We start from the raw sequence: 18902 nt of genomic DNA, 5'->3' as shown, positions 1-18902 counted from the left end.
TAAGAAACTAGGACAAACTAGCATGAACACAATTTCAAAACTATTAACTTTAGATCTTGTAATAAAACTCCTTAAGCTAAACTTTGAAAATGACAAACTTTGTGATGCTTGTGCTAAAGGCAAACATAGGATATGCTCATTTAAATTCAAAAGGGATGTAACCACTATTAAAGCTTTACAATTACTTCACATAGATTTTTTTGGACCAACTAGGACCATTAGTTTAGGTGGAAAGAATTATGGTTTAGTAATAATGGATGACTATTGTAAGTTTTTTGGGTTTACGTTCTTGCTCACAAGGATGAAGCTTTAAAAATCTTCATTTTTACTACAAAAGAGTTGAGAATCAGAAAAGGTACAAAATAACAAATGCTAGAAGTGACTATGAAAAAGAATTTAAAAGCCTAGGTTTTGAGCAACTTTATGATAAAAATGGATATAACCATAATTTTTCAGCCTCTAAGACTCCACAACAAAAATGGGGTAATGGAAAGAAAAAATAGAACTCTATAAAAAATGACTAGAACCATGCTATGTGAGAACAATTTACTTAAGTATTTTTGGGCCAAAGTCATTAATACTTCATGTTATATTGTAAATAGAGTAATGGTTAGGTCAACATTGAAGAAAACTCACTATGAACTTTTCAAAAAGAAGAAACCTAACATTCTTACTTTCATCCATTAGGTTGTAAATGCTATGTACGGAATAATGGAAAAGACAACCTTAAAAAATTTGGTGTTAAAAAGTGATGAAGGAATCTTTCTAGGATACTTTTTAACTTTTAAAGCTTATAATGTGTTTAAAAAAAGGACATTAATTGTTGAAGAATCTATTCATGTGTTATTTGATTATTCTAACCCTCTTCCTAGAAAGAAAAATTATGATGATGACTTAGGTATCCTTCAAGAACAAATTGAAGAGCTTGATCTCAATATTGAAGGATCATAAGTAAATGAAGAAGCACCACAAAATGAAAAGCAACAAATTGAACAACTTGTTGAAAAAGATGAGCCTAGTTATCCAATGGTAAGAAAAGAGCTTGATGAAAGTAAAATCATTGGTGATCCTAATCAAGGGGTAAAATCATTGGTGATCCAATGGTAAGAAAAGAGGGGTATTCTTCCTCGTCAAGTAGTTTTTTTTTTCATCGAGAATTGATGTTTTATTACGGAGAAGTCAATTCTTTCTTGTTTCAAAGAGAAAATATTGCTTTCCAATATACAAAGAATCGATACTTCACTTACAAAAGTTGATTCTAACAAAGGGAACTTGTGTTTTAAAGTGTTTAAATAGATTTTTCTTTTCACAAAGAACTTCCAAACACTTTAAGAAATGTTCTTCAAGTTCAAATCATTTTCATTCAATTCAAAGCATATTTAGATCATTCAATTTTTTTCATTTCAAAACTAAGGTCAATTTGAAAGCTAGCAAAGAATGTCAAAAGTTACTAGTTCTACAAATTTCTCACTTGAGAAGTTTGATGGGAAAACTAGTTTTAGGTATTGGTAGAAAAGGATGAAAGATATCTTTATACAACAAGTTTTGAAGCATCATTTGCTAAGGAAAAAGAAAAAGCAACTCAATGGCATGAAGGATGTTGAATGCACAACCTTAAAGGAAAGATGTGTTAACACTATTTGACTTTGTATTGGGGATAACTTGTTCAATCATGTTATTGATGAAGAATCCCTACCAAATTGTGGGCAAAGTTAAAGAACATTTATTTGGTGAAAAAGTTTTTCCAACAAGTGGTAACTTAGACAAAAGTTGTATTGCTTAAAAATGGAGGAGAAAAAGACCTTTTGAAGCATAAGAATGAGTTCGATGAGATCTTTGATTAGTTGAAAAAGGTTGACATGAAGGTGGAGAAAGAAGAGAAAGAATTGTTGTTCCTAACATTACTTCCAAACTCCTATGAGGTATTTATGAAATCCCTAATTTACTATACAAATACAATAACTTAAAAGTTAGCACAAGCAACATTAATGTCTTATGAAGCTTAAAAGAAAAGTAAAGAAACTGATAGAGATTCAACTCACTTGACATTGTGGTTAAGGTTCAGAAAAGTAAGTCAACAAACAAGGGATCTAAAGATTTCAAGTTTTGATCAAGTAATGTTTAGCATTTTCAATGCAATTGGCATGGATATCTTTAAAGGAATTGTCCTAGAAAAAAGGAAGAAAGTAATGGGAACAAAGGTGAGTGTGTTTTCACTACTAGCAATGATGATTGTGTTGTCCATGTAATCTTAGAAGATATGAATCTAAATTCTAGTGATGGTTGGTATTTAGATATCTTATGTGTCACTCATGTATGCTTCCAAAAGGATTATTTTGATTTGCTTCAAGAGGGATGATTAGGAATTTAACTTTGGATGATAAGTCAACAGTGAAAGGTCATAGTTCTTGGAGTTGTGAGAATCAAAATGTTTGATGAGGTTGTGCATTCTTTGGGTTGTGTGACTTATGTCCTAAATATGTGTAAGAATCTAATATCATTTAACCTATTAAACTCCAAAAGGTATGAATTTTCTACGAGTAATGAAATGGTAAAAGTCTCGCAAGGCAACATGATCTTAATGAGAAGGAATTTGCATAACGGTTTGTATCATCTAAAAAGTGAAGCCTCAAAGATATGAGATTATTGCACAGGGGATGGTAACTACCAAAGTAAAATTTCATTTACTAAAGAAGTGATGAAAGGTTCCCCTGGTGTAAACAATCATGGAAAGGTGAAAAATCTTGTCAATGTTGATGAATTGGAAAGGTTATCAAGATCCATCTTCGAAGTCAATCAATGCCATTAACTCGACGACTACACCTCTGCATTGGCCGTTTGTGGAACTGAGTGTTAGACCATACTTGATTCATTATGTGTAGTCAAAGTAATTTTGAAGGTCGGTGATTTGGAAAGTATTGTGTTGGAGAGTTGTTCAAAGTGTTCAAAAGTAAATAGAGTTGGAGAGTTACAATTAGGTGCAACTACTAAAATAAATTTAAGGAGTTTGAATTTAAGTCAAATTGGAGTTTTTTTAACATTGTATAGTTTTATAGTTTTATAGTTTTAAACTTTTTTTACATTAATTCTTAAGACTATTTTACTTTGATATTTTATATTATAAAAATGAATCTCTAAAGTTTAGAAGAGTGAGTTGTGCTTTTGAGAGTTTAGAAAGGAAACAGCTTGTAATTTTGTCTTTTGCTTTAGGTAGGGGGTGAGTGTTTTTGTGAGACTATTGAGAGAAGTTGTACAATGGGTTTTTGGGTTGGTTTAGAAAATTACTAAGTACTTGTTTATCCCGGTTTTTTTTTCAGCTTATCTATCTTTTAAAAACAGAAGTCAGATTAAATAAAATTTAAAAAGTTTTTTAAAAATAACTTTTTTTCAAAAATAAAATTAAAAAAAAAAGCTTTAGGCTTTCTTTTGAAAACATACCAGTTTCTTAGAAGAATTTTTCTTTTTGTTTCAAAAATATCCTTGTCTATTAAAAAAAATCAAAACATTACTTTCTCAAAAAATACCTCTTTCTCTCTCAATCAATCTCCCTCTCCCTCTCTCTCGACAAATCGTGCTTCGCCAACGCAAATTGCAATTTCTTTCTCTTTTACCTTTCTCTGTAAAGAGTATTAGGAAAAAAAAGTAAAAAAAACCTACAAATACTCTCTATGATAATTTTAATTAAAATTAAACTTTATATAAGTTATTTTGTCACATAATTTATTTATAAAAAAAATTATAAAAGTAAATTTATCAAACAGTTTTAATTTAATTATAAAGATTATTATTTTTTATAAGTACTTTATAATAACTTTTAAATTTAATAAAGATCATGTCAAACAAGCTCTAAACAAAATTTTATTGTACTTTAATATTTTAATAATAAAAGAACTATTTTATTCTGTAAATGTGTGGGTGTAGGTAAAAGGTTTAATCTCATTAATTCTTATACTTTTCTTAGTTTCATCTTTATTAATTTTTGGGCAATCAATTTAATCAAATTGGAATGACTGGGGGAGGACACAATATTATTGACATGATTACAATAATAATAATTCATCGAAAGTTTGGGTTGAAAGTGAAGAAATAGTGGGCGAAAGTTGCGGCGGAGAATAAAGGTACATTTTTTCCCACCAAAGTCAAAACTCTAATTTGAGCTTATCAACAAAGAAAAGAGGTTTTCTGTTGTAAAATTAATTCCTCATTTTGTGTATATTTTTCCCTGTAGTCAGTCAACTAATATATCTTTTTTTTTATTTCTTAAAGGTTGAAATCTTCATGTAATCTTATATGAAAATTTTCGACTTACAAAATCTTTGAAGCTATATTAATTATTTTGAACTTGTTCAAACAAAATCACAATATTGAAAATCGAAATCTCACAGTCAAATTTTTGAAAAAGGGCGGGGGGGGGGCAAAGCGTAGAAGACAAGAGGAACCGTGAATGTTTTCTTTTCTATAAATTATAGAAATTCAATGAAGGTAGGAGGCTTGACTTAATTTACTCAATCTATTCGCACCATCACATTAAGAGTTTGCCAAGGCTTTTCGGATAGTTGACTTAAGGAAGGGAATTTCATTCAGATAATCACATTCGACTTTAGCAAGATTATTTGATAATTGATCCACCACGATTTTGGATGGTTAAGGAGTGAAAGGCAACTTAATTATATTTAAAATTTCTTTTAAGGAATATTGGATGCCTAATTTTGTATAATAGTAAAGAAAATCAGAGGATAAGAGTAAATAATGAAATATAAAGTTAATAATAAATGTTCTGTGATAACAAAATATGGTTTGGTGATAAGATGAATTGTTACAGTTTGTCTAAATCAAAATGGAATACTAATGGGTTTCATTTTGCCACTATTAAAGCTGTGTATAAATTCAGCTTCCTGCAGCAAAAAGCAGAGTAAACTCTAGAGATCAATGGAGTTTTGGTTCAAGTTTTACAACTTATTAAGTTGCCATTGTCTCATTTTTTTTTTTGTTTGAAGAAGTTACCAGTGACCTTAACCTGACGATAATCACAAGTAGAAAATGGAGCGCAAGAGAACAAGACTCCTCCTCCTAGACGAATAGGATTGTAGCCTTGCAGCCTACATACCTCTAGGACCGATGCCAACCCACCCTCTCCCACCACGTGAAAAACCTTGACACTTATGCTACAGTCTGACAAAAGTTGACACTAGATTATCACCTTCGATCCCATCCGCGCCCCAACGACAACAAAGCAAACAGCTGCTCTTCTCCCCTCCGAAATTGAATATTCACTTTTTAAACTTGGAGTCTATAAGGTTCTGTTTTTTGGAGAGAGTATTGAGAGGGTTTTGGGTCCGGAGCCTTGCTCTTCTGTTGATGGAGTCAACTGTGAAAGTGGATTACTTCATGACGTCCAAATTCAAATGGAGTCCATCGGTTGTTACTTAATTTGACAAAGATTACGTGTGGGCTTAAGAGGCTTTAGAACCTTTTGACTTTTAACAAGTGAAATTATCTCTGGATGAACTCTCGACAAGTGAGGAAACCGGTTATTATCAGTTGCCGGTTATAAGTTTGAAAATGGCAATGACGTGGGGTATTTTAATAGAGCGGGTTAAAAGGATGATTGTCCAAGCGAGAAGAGACTGCCCCTAGCATCTGTGAAAAGAAAAGTAGCGTATGCAGAAGGAGCATGTGCGGTGGCCTAGGCCTGTCTGCAGCCTCTGCCCAAAATTTAACAGTGTTATTGTGAGTGTTCTTTGGTTTACGTGGGCATGACACTGTTCCTTCAAAATTCTCACATCTCTTCCCCCACTGGCCACTGCCATTCTGTATCTGCAACTATTTTACTGGTTTACGTGAATGTGATTCAGTACGGCCATACTGAAACACACAAAGGAAAAAAAAAGACAGGGAGTAAGAGCGAAAGAAAGGAAATTTGCTTTGGCTTCTGGCTTTGGCTTTGCTTATTGGGTGAGCTTTACTTGTGCTGAGAGGTTGTGGGCATATTGGCTTGAGCATGCTGCAGGTGACTGGATGATGCAAAAGGGTCACAGAAACAAACCCAAAAAGGATTTTCTTTTGATAAAACAATGCAAATTAAGAAGGGGGCCTGGGACATTGAGCCCTTTATAACCCACCTCTCTCTCTGGATGGTCTTGCCTCTTGGTCTGTCTGTCACATTGTCACTTGTCCAAACCAAAGCAAACAAACAAAACAAAACTGATGGGAGAATAGAGATCCATTCTTATCACTTCTCCTCATCACCTAGTAGTATCCTATCTTTTTAACTTGTTTTTTTTTTCTTTGCTACTGCATAGTATTTCACTTTCATATGATGTTCATATAGCTGGCTCAAGATACTATTATGCAGGTGGTTAGTGACCTCAGTGTCCCTGAGAAGAGAGAGAGAGAGACTGTGTACCACGCGCTTTGCAGTTCGAAAGCCTCCATATTTTAAGTTATAAATTTCTAAGTTCATTTTATAATCTTATACGTTGATCTTTGTTAGGTCTCGAAAATCAATGGGACATTAAATTAAGGTGGTCCTAAAACTAATAATACTTTCTTCCACCTTTCCTTTTTCCTTCTTATTTTAATCTCTCTGTCCTGTAGAATATCTAATCTTTAACCCTTTTTTGTTGGTCAAGATCACTATGAAGCTCTCTGCACAAGCAAAAGTCGAGCAAGTGTTAAAAACAAGTGGATTGGATCGAACAGATGTAGAAAGGTTGGTTTTTGGCGGTCTTGTTCTTTTTCTCTTTTAGCCATCTAAAAGGGTTCACCAAATTCTTTCAAGTCTTTCCTTTGGCGCCTGATGGATGATGAACACCTTCAGGGTTGGGTTGTGACTGCACGCAAAGTGATAGCACGTAGGTTTTAATTAGCAGTAGCCTGATTTGATTATGAGTACTGTAGTAGTTGTACCTTTATAATAATCATCTATCTTAAATACCTAACCATCTTATTAAATCACAGTTAATTTGTTTTGGGAAAACTAAAAGAAAACAAAGCTAATAAAAGGTTTGTCTGAGACGTTTCAGACAGGCTAAGAGGACCAGACGTTTCTGCACATTGCCCATCATAACAAACCTATATCTTGATGGGTTTGTACATGAAGAGTCAGTAGCCTAGGCCATTAACCCGAAGACACCTGTAAAAAGAGTGTCCAAATTAACATAAAAACCTTGTTTTAAAGTCTCAGAATTGGCCTCAGACCAGATGTAAAATCCCGAAGAGAGAAATTTTTTGAAAAGAGGGTGAGCCCTAAGCAGTGACATTGTTAACAGCATTCTCAAATCTCAGAAAAGTAAAAACAAGGCAATCGTTATTCTTTAATTGTAAAGGAATTAACCTTAATAATTGATAGGTGTTGTGGATTTTCCTCAATGAAGTCAAGGAAACTTGATGCATATTGTTTAGCATTTTAATGGCAGTCCATTAGGAGAAGAAACTTTCCATATTGGAGAAGCGAAAATCATTAACATATAATAGTAACAGGTTTGATATGTGGGCAGGAAGGAAAGTGGATCCCATTTTCTAACCTTCCATATGTTTACTTGGATACTCAATTCTGTTTTTCTATTTTGGTTTGCTGTTTATCTGGTAGTTTAGTAAGTGATGAGTTTCTTGGATTTAAAAATCCTGGCAAATCACATGCACATATCTCTATCACCTATTCAAAAATAATGACACTACGTTAGGGTATATTTTCACTCAAGTGGGTATTTCTTGTTATCCGCTTCCAAGCCTGCGGCCAGCAGTGAATCCTATTTAAACCTTATTCATTGTCTCTTTCCAGATCTTGAGACATCTCTTCTCTTATTTCACAATCCTCAGTCTTCCCAGGCAGCCACTTATTCAAATTCTTCATAATAGGCTATGAGAAAAGCAAGTAGGTAGCCTACAAACGCCCTGTAAGTCACTCAAGCCCTATAGGCCAAAACCCTCCAAAACAGAGATAGGCCCCATCTCTGATCTCTTCCCAACTCACAACTCCAAAAATCCTTTTTGTTTTTTACCTCGCCACCTTGCTGTTTTCCTTGTACTTATATCCCCATAGCCAGCCAATCTCTTCCCATCTCAAAACCACCGCTTTTGAGCGTCTCCTTTTGCTTTATTCCTTCGCCTTTCTCCCTCCCTTTCTCTCCACAAGTTTTCCAGTTTTAACAAGTCTCCCACCCTCCACTCAAAAATTCCACAAGTAACCAGTTTTAGTCTATAAATTAAGCAAATACCCTTTTCTCTTCTCTTCAAAACAGCACCATCCAATCACTCAAAATTGTCTCCCTTACCATTCACTTGCCTCTTTCTCCTTCTACAGCTTCTTCCTCCCAAAAAACACAAAAACCAACCATCCAAAAACACAGATAATGAAAGAGTACTGGACTTCTTTTGCTTCATTACTAGGGGTTTTGGCCTTTTGCCAGAGCCTCCTTCAAGTCATTTTCCCACCAGAACTTCGCTTTGCCTGTCTCAAATTCTTCAATCGGATCTTCCATTTGTTCTCTTCCTACTGCTACTTTGACATCACTGAAATCGACGGCGTTAACACCAATGAACTCTACAACGCAGTCCAACTCTATCTAAGTTCCTCCGTTTCCATCAACGGTAGCCGCTTGAGCCTGACTCGTGCTCTCAATTCAAGCGCCATTACATTCGGTCTCTCAAACAATGACTGCATCATCGATACATTTAATGGTGTTACTGTGCTTTGGGAACATGTCGTGACCCAAAGGCAATCCCAAACCTTTTCTTGGCGACCATTGCCTGAAGAGAAGAGAGGGTTCACTCTCCGAATCAAGAAGAGAGACAAGTCCTTGATTCTTGATTCCTACCTGGATTACATAATGGAAAAGGCTAATGAAATCCGAAGGAAGAATCAAGACAGGCTTTTGTACACGAATTCTCGTGGTGGGTCTTTGGATTCCAGGGGGCATCCTTGGGAGTCTGTTCCATTTAAGCATCCAAGCACTTTTGACACATTGGCTATGGATCCTGTCAAAAAGCAAGAGATCATGGATGATCTTATGGATTTCGCCAACGGTCAATCCTTTTATCAGAAGACTGGGAGAGCCTGGAAAAGAGGTTATTTGCTGTACGGTCCTCCGGGACAGGGAAATCCAGCATGATTGCAGCCATGGCAAACTACCTAAGTTATGACATCTATGATCTGGAATTGACCGAGGTCCATAATAATTCTGAGCTGAGGAAGCTGCTGATGAAAACAAGTTCCAAGTCGATTATTGTGATTGAAGATATCGATTGTTCCATTAATTTGACTAACAGGAAGAAGATTACCAACAATCCAAGCACAAGGAACTACTATGACCCTGAGATAAGATGCGGGTCAGGTTCTATTTGTGGTGAAGATGGAGGAAATTCCATCACTCTTTCAGGGCTGTTGAATTTCACTGATGGGTTATGGTCTTGTTGTGGCAGTGAAAGGATTTTTGTGTTCACAACAAACCACATTGAGAAGCTTGACCCTGCATTGCTCAGAAGTGGGAGGATGGATATGCATATTTACATGAGCTATTGTTCATATCCTGCATTGAAGATATTGTTGAAAAATTATTTGGGGTAGAGGTAAGTGATTTGGATGATGATGTTTTGAAGGAACTGGAGGAAGTAGTTGACAAGGCAGAGATGACTCCAGCTGATATTAGTGAAGTTTTAATCAAGAACAGGCGATACAAGCAAAAAGCTGTCAGTGACTTGTTGGAGATATTGAAGACCAGGGTAGAAAGGAATTTGAAAAGTGGGAGTTTGAGGGAGAAAAATTCAGATGATATGGAAGATGAAGAGCAGGAAAAAAGGGCCTTGGAGAGTCCTAAAGAAGGGTCTGAATTTGAAGAGCCTTGCAAGAAAGAAGAGGAGGAGGATGAAGAGAAGATAAAGTGATAGTACCAAAAAAAAACAGAAGTGAAGGTTAATTTGGTTCTTTTTATTTTCTTCCCCTCTTCTTCAGAAAGATTGAAGGTGAAAAAGGCAGATTGTTCTTTGGAATTTGTACTAACTAAAGATCTTTCAAATTTTGTTGGTGGGATGTGGGGGAATGAAAAACTAGAGAGAATTGAGAGGAGAAAAAAAATGTTAGGAAAAGGATTGGTCTCAATATTACAAATGTTTGGTATATCTATCTTTTGAGCAGTTTAATAATGAAATTAATATTATATGATGCAAAGATAAGATTATTGGCATGTGGGCGTGGTTGGCCATGTGGGATTTTCTTTTGTGTTACTACTTGATAGTCTTTTGCAATCCTTAGCACATGCTTTCATTGCAAAATCATCTTGGGGAATGGTATAGAAATAACCCTTCAATCAAACATTGCTAGTTAGTAGGTGTTTGTATACACATTTGGGAAGCACATTCCACATGGGCAGACTAGCAACTACATGGGAACTGTTCATAATTTGGGGTATCATTGCATTCAATGTTAGAGCAACATCAACCTCATTCTTCCCTTGTTTCAGGGTATTTGTTTCTCGGCTGCAAGCAGGGTTAACTATGACCATGATTAGTTAGTTACACTTTCATTGATGGAAAATTGGAAAAATATAGAAACCACTAATATTTTGTCCAATATATAATTTACTTTTAAGTTTATTCAACTAATTAAGTCAAATGAATCCTCTTAATATGCATTTGATGTGAAATGTCAAGGATTTCATAGTCTTCCTTGTAAAGCCCATGATGATGATGAAAATTTGCCTTGACCAATGATTTCCGTTAAGTTTTTTCTAACAATCCAAGTTACTCCGTTGGAATTAATTCTTGACTACGCTAGTTTTTTTCTTTTGCTTCATACTTCACATTGATATTTAGCAAAAAGCAAATTCTGCTATTGCTTATGAAAGGCTTGCTTTCTGTTTTCTAATGCTTGATAATAATGTAATAACAGATACTTTGGTGCGTCGAACAATGGTGACATCAAGTTAAATTAAACGGTCTTTTCCTAATTGCATCAATCAATCTCATTTCAAATTTGCAATAGTTTTTGAAAGACAATAGGTATAGGACATGTCCCCCTCGTTTCACCAAGACTCAAGTGGGAAAGTTTTCATAACCCTGCTTGAGTTATTCTCGAAATCTTTTGAACTCGCAACATGGTACTTCGCTTTGGCAGCTTCCAATGGGGAAATTGGGGTCTGTTGCAAACGAAAGCCTTTCCTTCTGGGAAAAGAGCTTGCCTTTTCGAAAACTGACGTGGTTAATGGATAGGATTAGACTCTTTTTAGGGATAATTTGGGCAAAACACAGTGAAAAGGTAAAACAACCCAAGGAGCACCAGATTTTGTGTTGCGAAAAGTAGGATTGAGTAAGAAAAGCAACTAGAAAGTCTTCTTTTATAATGAGCATAAGTTGACCTTTTCCTAATTGTTGATTTTGATACTGAGTTGTAAAGGCGTTGGGCTGTCAAGCCCTAGCATAGAGCTTGGCCTACGTCTTGACAGCTGACAACAACCCCTCAACCTAGAAATAATCGTGTAAATCATGGAATCATCAAAGACAGAATTCTTTAAATTTTTAAAATTTTAATCAAAATTTTACATGAATTTCTTAATTTTTAAAATATATATTTTATTTTTTAAAAATATCTACCATTAAATATATAAATCTAATTATTAATATTTTTATTAATTTAATAATATTAAAAATAATTTTATTTTTTATTAATTTTAAAAATTATAATTATATAATTTTTTATAAAAAATAACTCAAGTAGGAAAAGAGGGCACCGACTGGTGCTCCCCACAAGAGAGGAGCACCTAAGCGATGCTCCCCTCCCTTGAGAAGCATGTGTCATGGGGTAATTAGTCGACAAATAGGAGTACATCAGCCAATCACATTGTTTGAAGAAATTTTTTTTTTTAATTTTTTCATATTTTTTATTAATAATGTTTATACTTTTAAATTTTATTATTTATTTCAAAATTAATAGACTCGATGAAATTTTAATTAAAATTTAAAAACGATCTAGCTATATTACCTCTCTTTTTTTTTTATACATCACAAAATTTGAATGATAGATTTGCCAAGTTTTTAGTTTAAAATAAAATATTTTGTACCCAATAAAAACTATTTATTTGAAATTAACATTAACAAAGAATAATTTGTAAATCTCAAAACTAACTCATCAAATAAGGCAATTGAACTTTTGATATGATTTGAGGATCATAACACTCAAGTCATTTACAAGATTATTAAGATAAATCTAAACTTAATATTACACAAAAGCAAAAAATACAGTAGTTATATTTCACAACTCAATTAAGAAATTACAAATAAAATACTGATTACCTACTTTAGTTGCATTGAAAATATTGAGGTATAATAAATCCGAAATTGATATAACTGTTGTAGACAAGAACAAAAATGTGAAGGTTATTGCTACCTTTTCTAGCAGAAGTTGACTGACGTGCACATATCTTTTCTGACGAGGGAAACAAACCGTACCAATGAATTATGACTTATACAGCCAGCTTGCTGAAGCCTGATTTGCCAACCACGCTGTTGCCTATCATTTTTCGAAAGCGTATCCGATAAAGGTAAAAATTAAAAAAAAAATTCAAAAAGAGTGAAACCAAGTTGGGATTCCTTTTGGAGTAACAAAAGCGAGCATCTACCTTCTGTTATGTGAGAATTTCTTCTATTTCAGATTAACACGACTTGTTCTTAGTTGTGTCATGATATGCATTTCTTCGTCATTCTTTCGGGAACACAGGGACCCTTTCAGCAGCTCATATTTTCTTATTTTTGCTTCTCATTAGTTGTGAATTGCTTGTCATGCAACCAGCAAATATAGAATTGCTTGTTGAACTCTCAAATTTGTAACATCCATACTTATTTAAATGATATGATACATGCACTTGTCATTAAGTTAAATATTCGAATTACTTTTTTTATTTTAAATCTTTCCTTTGATGCCATAATCAATTGTTTGTTCCTTTAAGTTTTTTCCTTGGACGTAGAGCAAGAGACAGAAAAGATAAGGAAAAAGAATTAGAAAGGCAATGCTTTCGAAGTCAGGATACACAATATCCTCTTGATTTACACCTAGTTGTGTCATGCACAAGAGATTAATAAAAAGAAATTTTTAAAATTTTTTTGGGTTATTATATTGTATTAAATATTTGATAGTTAAAAAAATATATATACAATAAAATTTCTATAAATTAATATCTTTGGATCATGAAAATTTATTAATTCATAAAAAATTAATTTCTTAAGATTTTTTTTTTTCAAAACATTGAACTTAATACATATATTGTATATTGTGATTATACGAATATTATCTAATTACTGAATTACGAATTATCATTATTCATGACAAGTAAATTATTGAAAACATTATGGAAAATGATAGAGAAAATAAAGTTGATGATAATAGTTTTGTACTGGAGTCTGTTTCATGCAAAGATGCACTCAAAGCAACAATCACATTGCATAATTTTCTTTTACAATACGAAAACACTACACTAGAGCTTCTTAATGCATTAAAAAAGTTAAAGATAAGTTACAATGAGACATTAATGTCCAAAAGAAAAAACAACATTGCTAGAAAAATTGGTTTTTGTGACAAAAGAAACCATCACAGAAAGTCCAAAGTCTGTCACAAATAGAAATTAGTGACGGATATTTTTTCACATTGTAAGTCACCTCATTGATACTTTTGTCATAAAATTTTTCAAATTTATCACTAAATAGTGATGAGTTTACTATCATAGATTAGTGTCATTTCTAATGGTTACCGGAAAATGACTAGCTGAAGTAAAATATTTTTGATGAAAATTTAATGTTTTTTATTATTTGGATCATTTTATGTAAAATATTTTTCATCATAGTAAAGTTATTTAGGTGTTAAAATAATAAATAAGAGTTGATCACAAAACAATGTTGATATTTGATTTTCACTTATTTGGGATCAAAAGTAAGAATGGAAATGAAAATGGACAAAATCAATAATAATATTTTCCAATGCATTTCACCGCATATTTGCAATGAAAACAAACTTTAATTTTTAAAAAATTTCCATCTTATCACTTTTTTTATCATATCTATAAAAATATAAATATTCATCAATTATATAAAATATCCAAAACCTATACTTATAAATATGTATTCATTAAATGACGATCATTGAAATATTTTTATTATAATTATTAGTAAGATTTAAACCTATTTTAAACGTGAATTCATCAATTGATGATTATTGGAATATTTCTTATTATAATTATTAGTAACATTTATTCCATTTATAAATAAAAAATTTAATTGTATTGAATGGTTTCATTAAAAAAATATCTTTTAAATTTTAATAGTGTTGTATAATTTAAATATTAATATTTTAATTTAAATTTTTTAAAGTTAAATATTAATATTTTTATTTTTTAATATTTTAAATTGAATATTAATATTCATCAAACTTATACTCATAAACCTAGTATAAAATTGTTTTTGTTGTTCTTTGGAAAATGTCTTACACCCGTGGTTAACCCTATTGACCCGTAAAATATTTTACATCTGGAATTAATTTTCTATTTTCCAAACAAGCATAAGTCCTGAAAATGTTTTTCAGAAAACATTTTACTGCAAAGTAAACCGACCCCTCTGTCATAAGTTTTTGTTAATTTAGACACTTGTCTGTCTTTCATTCTATCACAGATTTAAGAAAACAGTCACTAAACCTGTCACAATATTCTGCCATAGTTGTAAAATACTCTAACTCATTTTGTCAGGACATTATGTCACGAAATCTATTTTGTTAATAATTCCATCACTAGTATTTGTCACAACGTATTAATGTTGTCATTGGTTCCGTCACTAGTATTTGCTACAATGTGAGAATATTTTGTCATTGTTTTGTCACAAATTTCTATCACACAAAAAATCCGTCATTGATTCTTCACAAATTTTTATCATTATTCACCAAATCCATTTTAACTTATGTTAGTGAATTATTTGATCTGCCACTAATAAAAAAATTTGTCATTGATTTTTAAAGATTTTTGGCACTAATTTAATATATTTTATCATTAATAGAATAATCTATCACAATAAATTATATTTACCACAAATAATTGCATCCATCACAATAAATAATATGTAATACCTAATTTCATACTTGTCATAATTGAATCATTAATTTTGGTGACAATAGAACTACCATAACATTATAATGTCACCATCACATAACATGACAGCATTAACAATAATAATCCATCACCATAGATAATTTTGATGAAATCAACCATAATATATTCAACATAATAATACCATAAGTGTATTCGAGGTCAACCAGATGAACAAAATATACATAAAATCTAAATGAGTCTAGTTGAAATAAACTAGATAACGAAATATATACCTAAATGAGTCTAGTTGAGATGAACTATAGATAACAAAATATATACTTAAATGAGTCTAATTGAGATCAATTAGATAACAAAATATATACCAATACCTAAATGAGTCAAGTTGAGTTCAACTAGATACAAACTATATACTTTGTCTCAATAGAAAAAGTCAAGTACTTTTCCACCAACATTCTTTCTTTTTGCTTCTTCATGTTCATGATTTCAGTAGATGTGGTAAGCACAACATATTCAAACTGCAATTAAGAAAACACATAAAACTCATAACATAGCACTCTCATTTCGATTGAATAAACTTTCCCTAACCTAATGAAAATAAGAACAAGACAAGCCACTCAATACACTACTATATTTTGGACCTTTGTTGCAAAACAATTACAACCATAGGTGAAAAATATGTAACCTTAAGTTAAGGCTGCACTTAGAAAAGTTTGCAGCTTTAACTAATGTATTAAAAAAAATGAGACAAAGCATATGCACTGACCAACTTAAAAAAACTTATTTGTCCTCTTTGATTTGATTTGATTTGAAAACAAAGCCTTGTGCACTTGTTGTAATAGAGAAGGTACCTGACTGTAACATATTGTAGATGCCGTGTCATACTAATTTTAGAATATTTTAGACACCCATGTATCCAACCACCAGATCTTGTGTGGGCCAAGAAAGAGAAAAAAAAAATATTCCCAGTTGGGTTATGTTAACAATAAAGTACAAGAAAAGCTCCTTTCAGCTTCTATGATCAAATATTAACCTAGCAAGATCCAACGTAGACACTGCAGTTCTCAATTAATAAGGGTTGCAAAACACTTGGCTAGGCAAACAAAATAGAGGCAAAGGATTGCATGGAGGCAAAGGATTTCATGGATTAGTGATACTAATAACTAGCCAATAAAGCGAATAAAATTCATTACTTTAACAAAAATCAATAAAAGATGGGAAAATGTTTAGGAACAGAACTAATCATTGAACTATGAAAAAGAATGAATTAAGGTTCAAGGACAAAGAGGTCAAACTCCAACAAACTATAAGCCAAATCATGTTCTCAGCAATATACAATAACAACTTGAGTGTAGCCAAGTAGATGATTAATATTGGTCATAACCATTGAGGAAGAAATCTAATTATGTTGCATTAAAAAATTTCATAAACCGCTTACATTTAGGGCAACTTTTTAATTAATTATCATATTAAAAACTGTGCCATCATAAAATGAACGAAAGCAATTTCATTGCCCTTCCATACAAAGATATTGAGTAAATAACTAAGGCAATTCTATTATCACATACTATAAAAATTAGAAGATAAGCTTGCTTAAATAAATATAACTCGTCACTAATGCATTTATGTCCAAACAGCTGCAAAACACATGAAACTTTGGCTAGTTAGAAAACTTTTCTGCATGATGATATGCATGATATAATAGTTTTTAGATCATATCTTTAACAACCCAAAAGAATTATATCATTTCTTCAATTTATATGACCCTTAGATGAAGAAATAGTAAGACCTCCCAATTCACAGTAGGAGATAGTCTCAGAAACCTATCTAGCCAAATTTTGGCCTAGATAACTTCCACATGAGCATTTGGCTAAGAAAGGCCAAAGTTGTTAAATCAAACGGTAACAACATGAAATTACCTACGTAACAAAAAAAAAGAAGAAAAATTACCTATAGCAAGATAGAGGAATAACACTAACTAACTCATTTACTAGTAGACATAAATAAGGAACCTACTATAGTTAAGATTTAAAATGGATGAAATGGAATGAATGCAAGAACTAGACAAGATTGTAAGTACAAGAGCTTTATTTTCTCTTTAATCTGACCATCCAAATGCTTTAGGTGGACCTAGCAAAGTACAAAATAGCCATATAGGGGAAAAAAATAAGGTGTATCATTCTTTTTGGTACTCATATCATCCCTTTTCATGTGGGATGGCAAATAGTTAAACAAATACTCAAAATTAGAACAATATAAGCATTTAAGTAATTCGTCAAGACAAGTTTATTAACAGTATTTCAAAAAATTAAACTTAACCTCAAAGTTACTTTATGATGATTTTTTACAAATTTTCTCTTGATTTGTAAGGTTTGAATGTAAGATGTATGTGATATCCACACCAGACTTGCTCACAAAAAAAAAAACAAAATTAGATAAATTAATAGAATTGATGCACAAACATAATAACAAAGCACAAAAGAAAAAAATGGTAACAGACTCATAAAGCATAGGAGATTTTCATAATTTAGAAAGACATACTTTCTACAGGCTTACTTTTACGAGCATATAGTAGCTTTTCATAAACATGAAAGAGTAACTAAACTCGAGCTAGGAATCAGAGCCCACAAGGCAAACCAAAACTCGTTGGTGGATAACAAAATGCTTGCATAAATTTAAGCACGTACAATAGAACCTTTGAGTGCTTAGGATTATAGACATTTAAAGACAACAAAAAGAAAAGAGAATTTCTCTAGGTAATTACTTCAATATGGTTTCTTCAATTTCAAACAATTATCTATTGCTTGACTAAACAACTCTTGCACCTGTTTCAAAGCGTTTTCTAGCACCAAAAACACAATAAAAGCATATAGATTGTTAGATTTTTCTTTATTTTAACTTTTCTTTTCCTAAGGTACAATTTAGATCCCAAGTTTTTAAGTGGGGAACTTAATCCTTTAGGTTACATGCTTAACTTCAAGATAGCAAGGTTGAGAACAACATATGTACCATTTTTAGAAAATCAGAAGAAATGGGTATGTAGAATGACAGCAATTGAGCAAACATCCTATTAGTTTTGTCTACTACAACATGAAACCAGAGTCTAGGCATTATTGGCAACTACTCCATGTTCCTCACTCCATGTCCCTCCCTTTCTTTAGGTTTTTTCTTCCTTCCGATTAGTCTTAACAATCCCACACCTATTTTGGTACTTATTTCCTTTGTTTTTTATTCACTAAAGGGGAAATCGAATTGGAAACAAAATTCCTTCTTTATAACACGGAAGGCAACAAATCTAGCAAACAACCAAAATGATAAAAAATGTACCTACGGCCTCCAATTGCTTCTAAAGTTCTTGGCCAATAGCATTATTTTTGGCCTGGACAATAAGTACAAGGATAAAAAAATGACAAGAAAATGACAATTAAGAACTGATAAAAAACAGTAATCTTAGTCGAGACTCTATCTACCTGGAGTTCAGCAATCTTTCTAAGTTGAGCTTCGTCTCTTCCCTCGGAAGATGGAAGTGCTACAACCAAGGCATCAAACTATTGAAAGTAATAGTAACAATCGATAACATCCGACGTAAGACCATTAGACAAGGAACTGATTTAATCCAATCATAAGATTATTCTATTCATTTCTAAGATTATGGTATTAGAAAAAGCATGATTCTAATCAAATCAATAACTCATCCTTACCTATTGATAATTCTATTTTATAGAATTATTTTAGTTCAATTTTGTTATCAAATATTAGCTAAGTTCTTAATTTTGAATAATAATTTAGTTATGTTTAGTTGTTTTTATAATTAGTTTATTT

At 32.3% G+C, this 18902-nt stretch overlaps 1 protein-coding gene and 1 pseudogene across 1 annotated transcript; one reads left to right on the top strand and one right to left on the bottom strand.

The window, feature by feature from the left end:
• Positions 1 to 8055: 8055 nt before the first annotated feature.
• Positions 8056 to 10163, top strand: LOC110410802 (P-loop containing nucleoside triphosphate hydrolases superfamily protein). The gene is given in 3 exon segments (XM_021420677.2): positions 8056 to 9093; positions 9096 to 9563; positions 9566 to 10163. Coding segments are annotated over 3 exon segments (1527 nt in total). The 5' UTR covers positions 8056 to 8354; the 3' UTR covers positions 9886 to 10163.
• Positions 10164 to 17845: 7682 nt separating this feature from the next.
• Positions 17846 to 18902, bottom strand: part of LOC110410283 (mediator of RNA polymerase II transcription subunit 21-like) — a 6690-nt pseudogene continuing 5633 nt past the window's right edge.

This window comes from Theobroma umbraticum, unplaced genomic scaffold (genome assembly GCF_002168275.2).
Source record: "Theobroma umbraticum cultivar Fairchild unplaced genomic scaffold, ASM216827v3 scaffold_56.0, whole genome shotgun sequence".
NCBI lineage: Eukaryota > Viridiplantae > Streptophyta > Magnoliopsida > Malvales > Malvaceae > Theobroma > Theobroma umbraticum.
The sequence above is the reverse complement of the archived record's forward strand: the minus strand, read 5'-3'. Positions and strand labels throughout refer to the sequence as shown.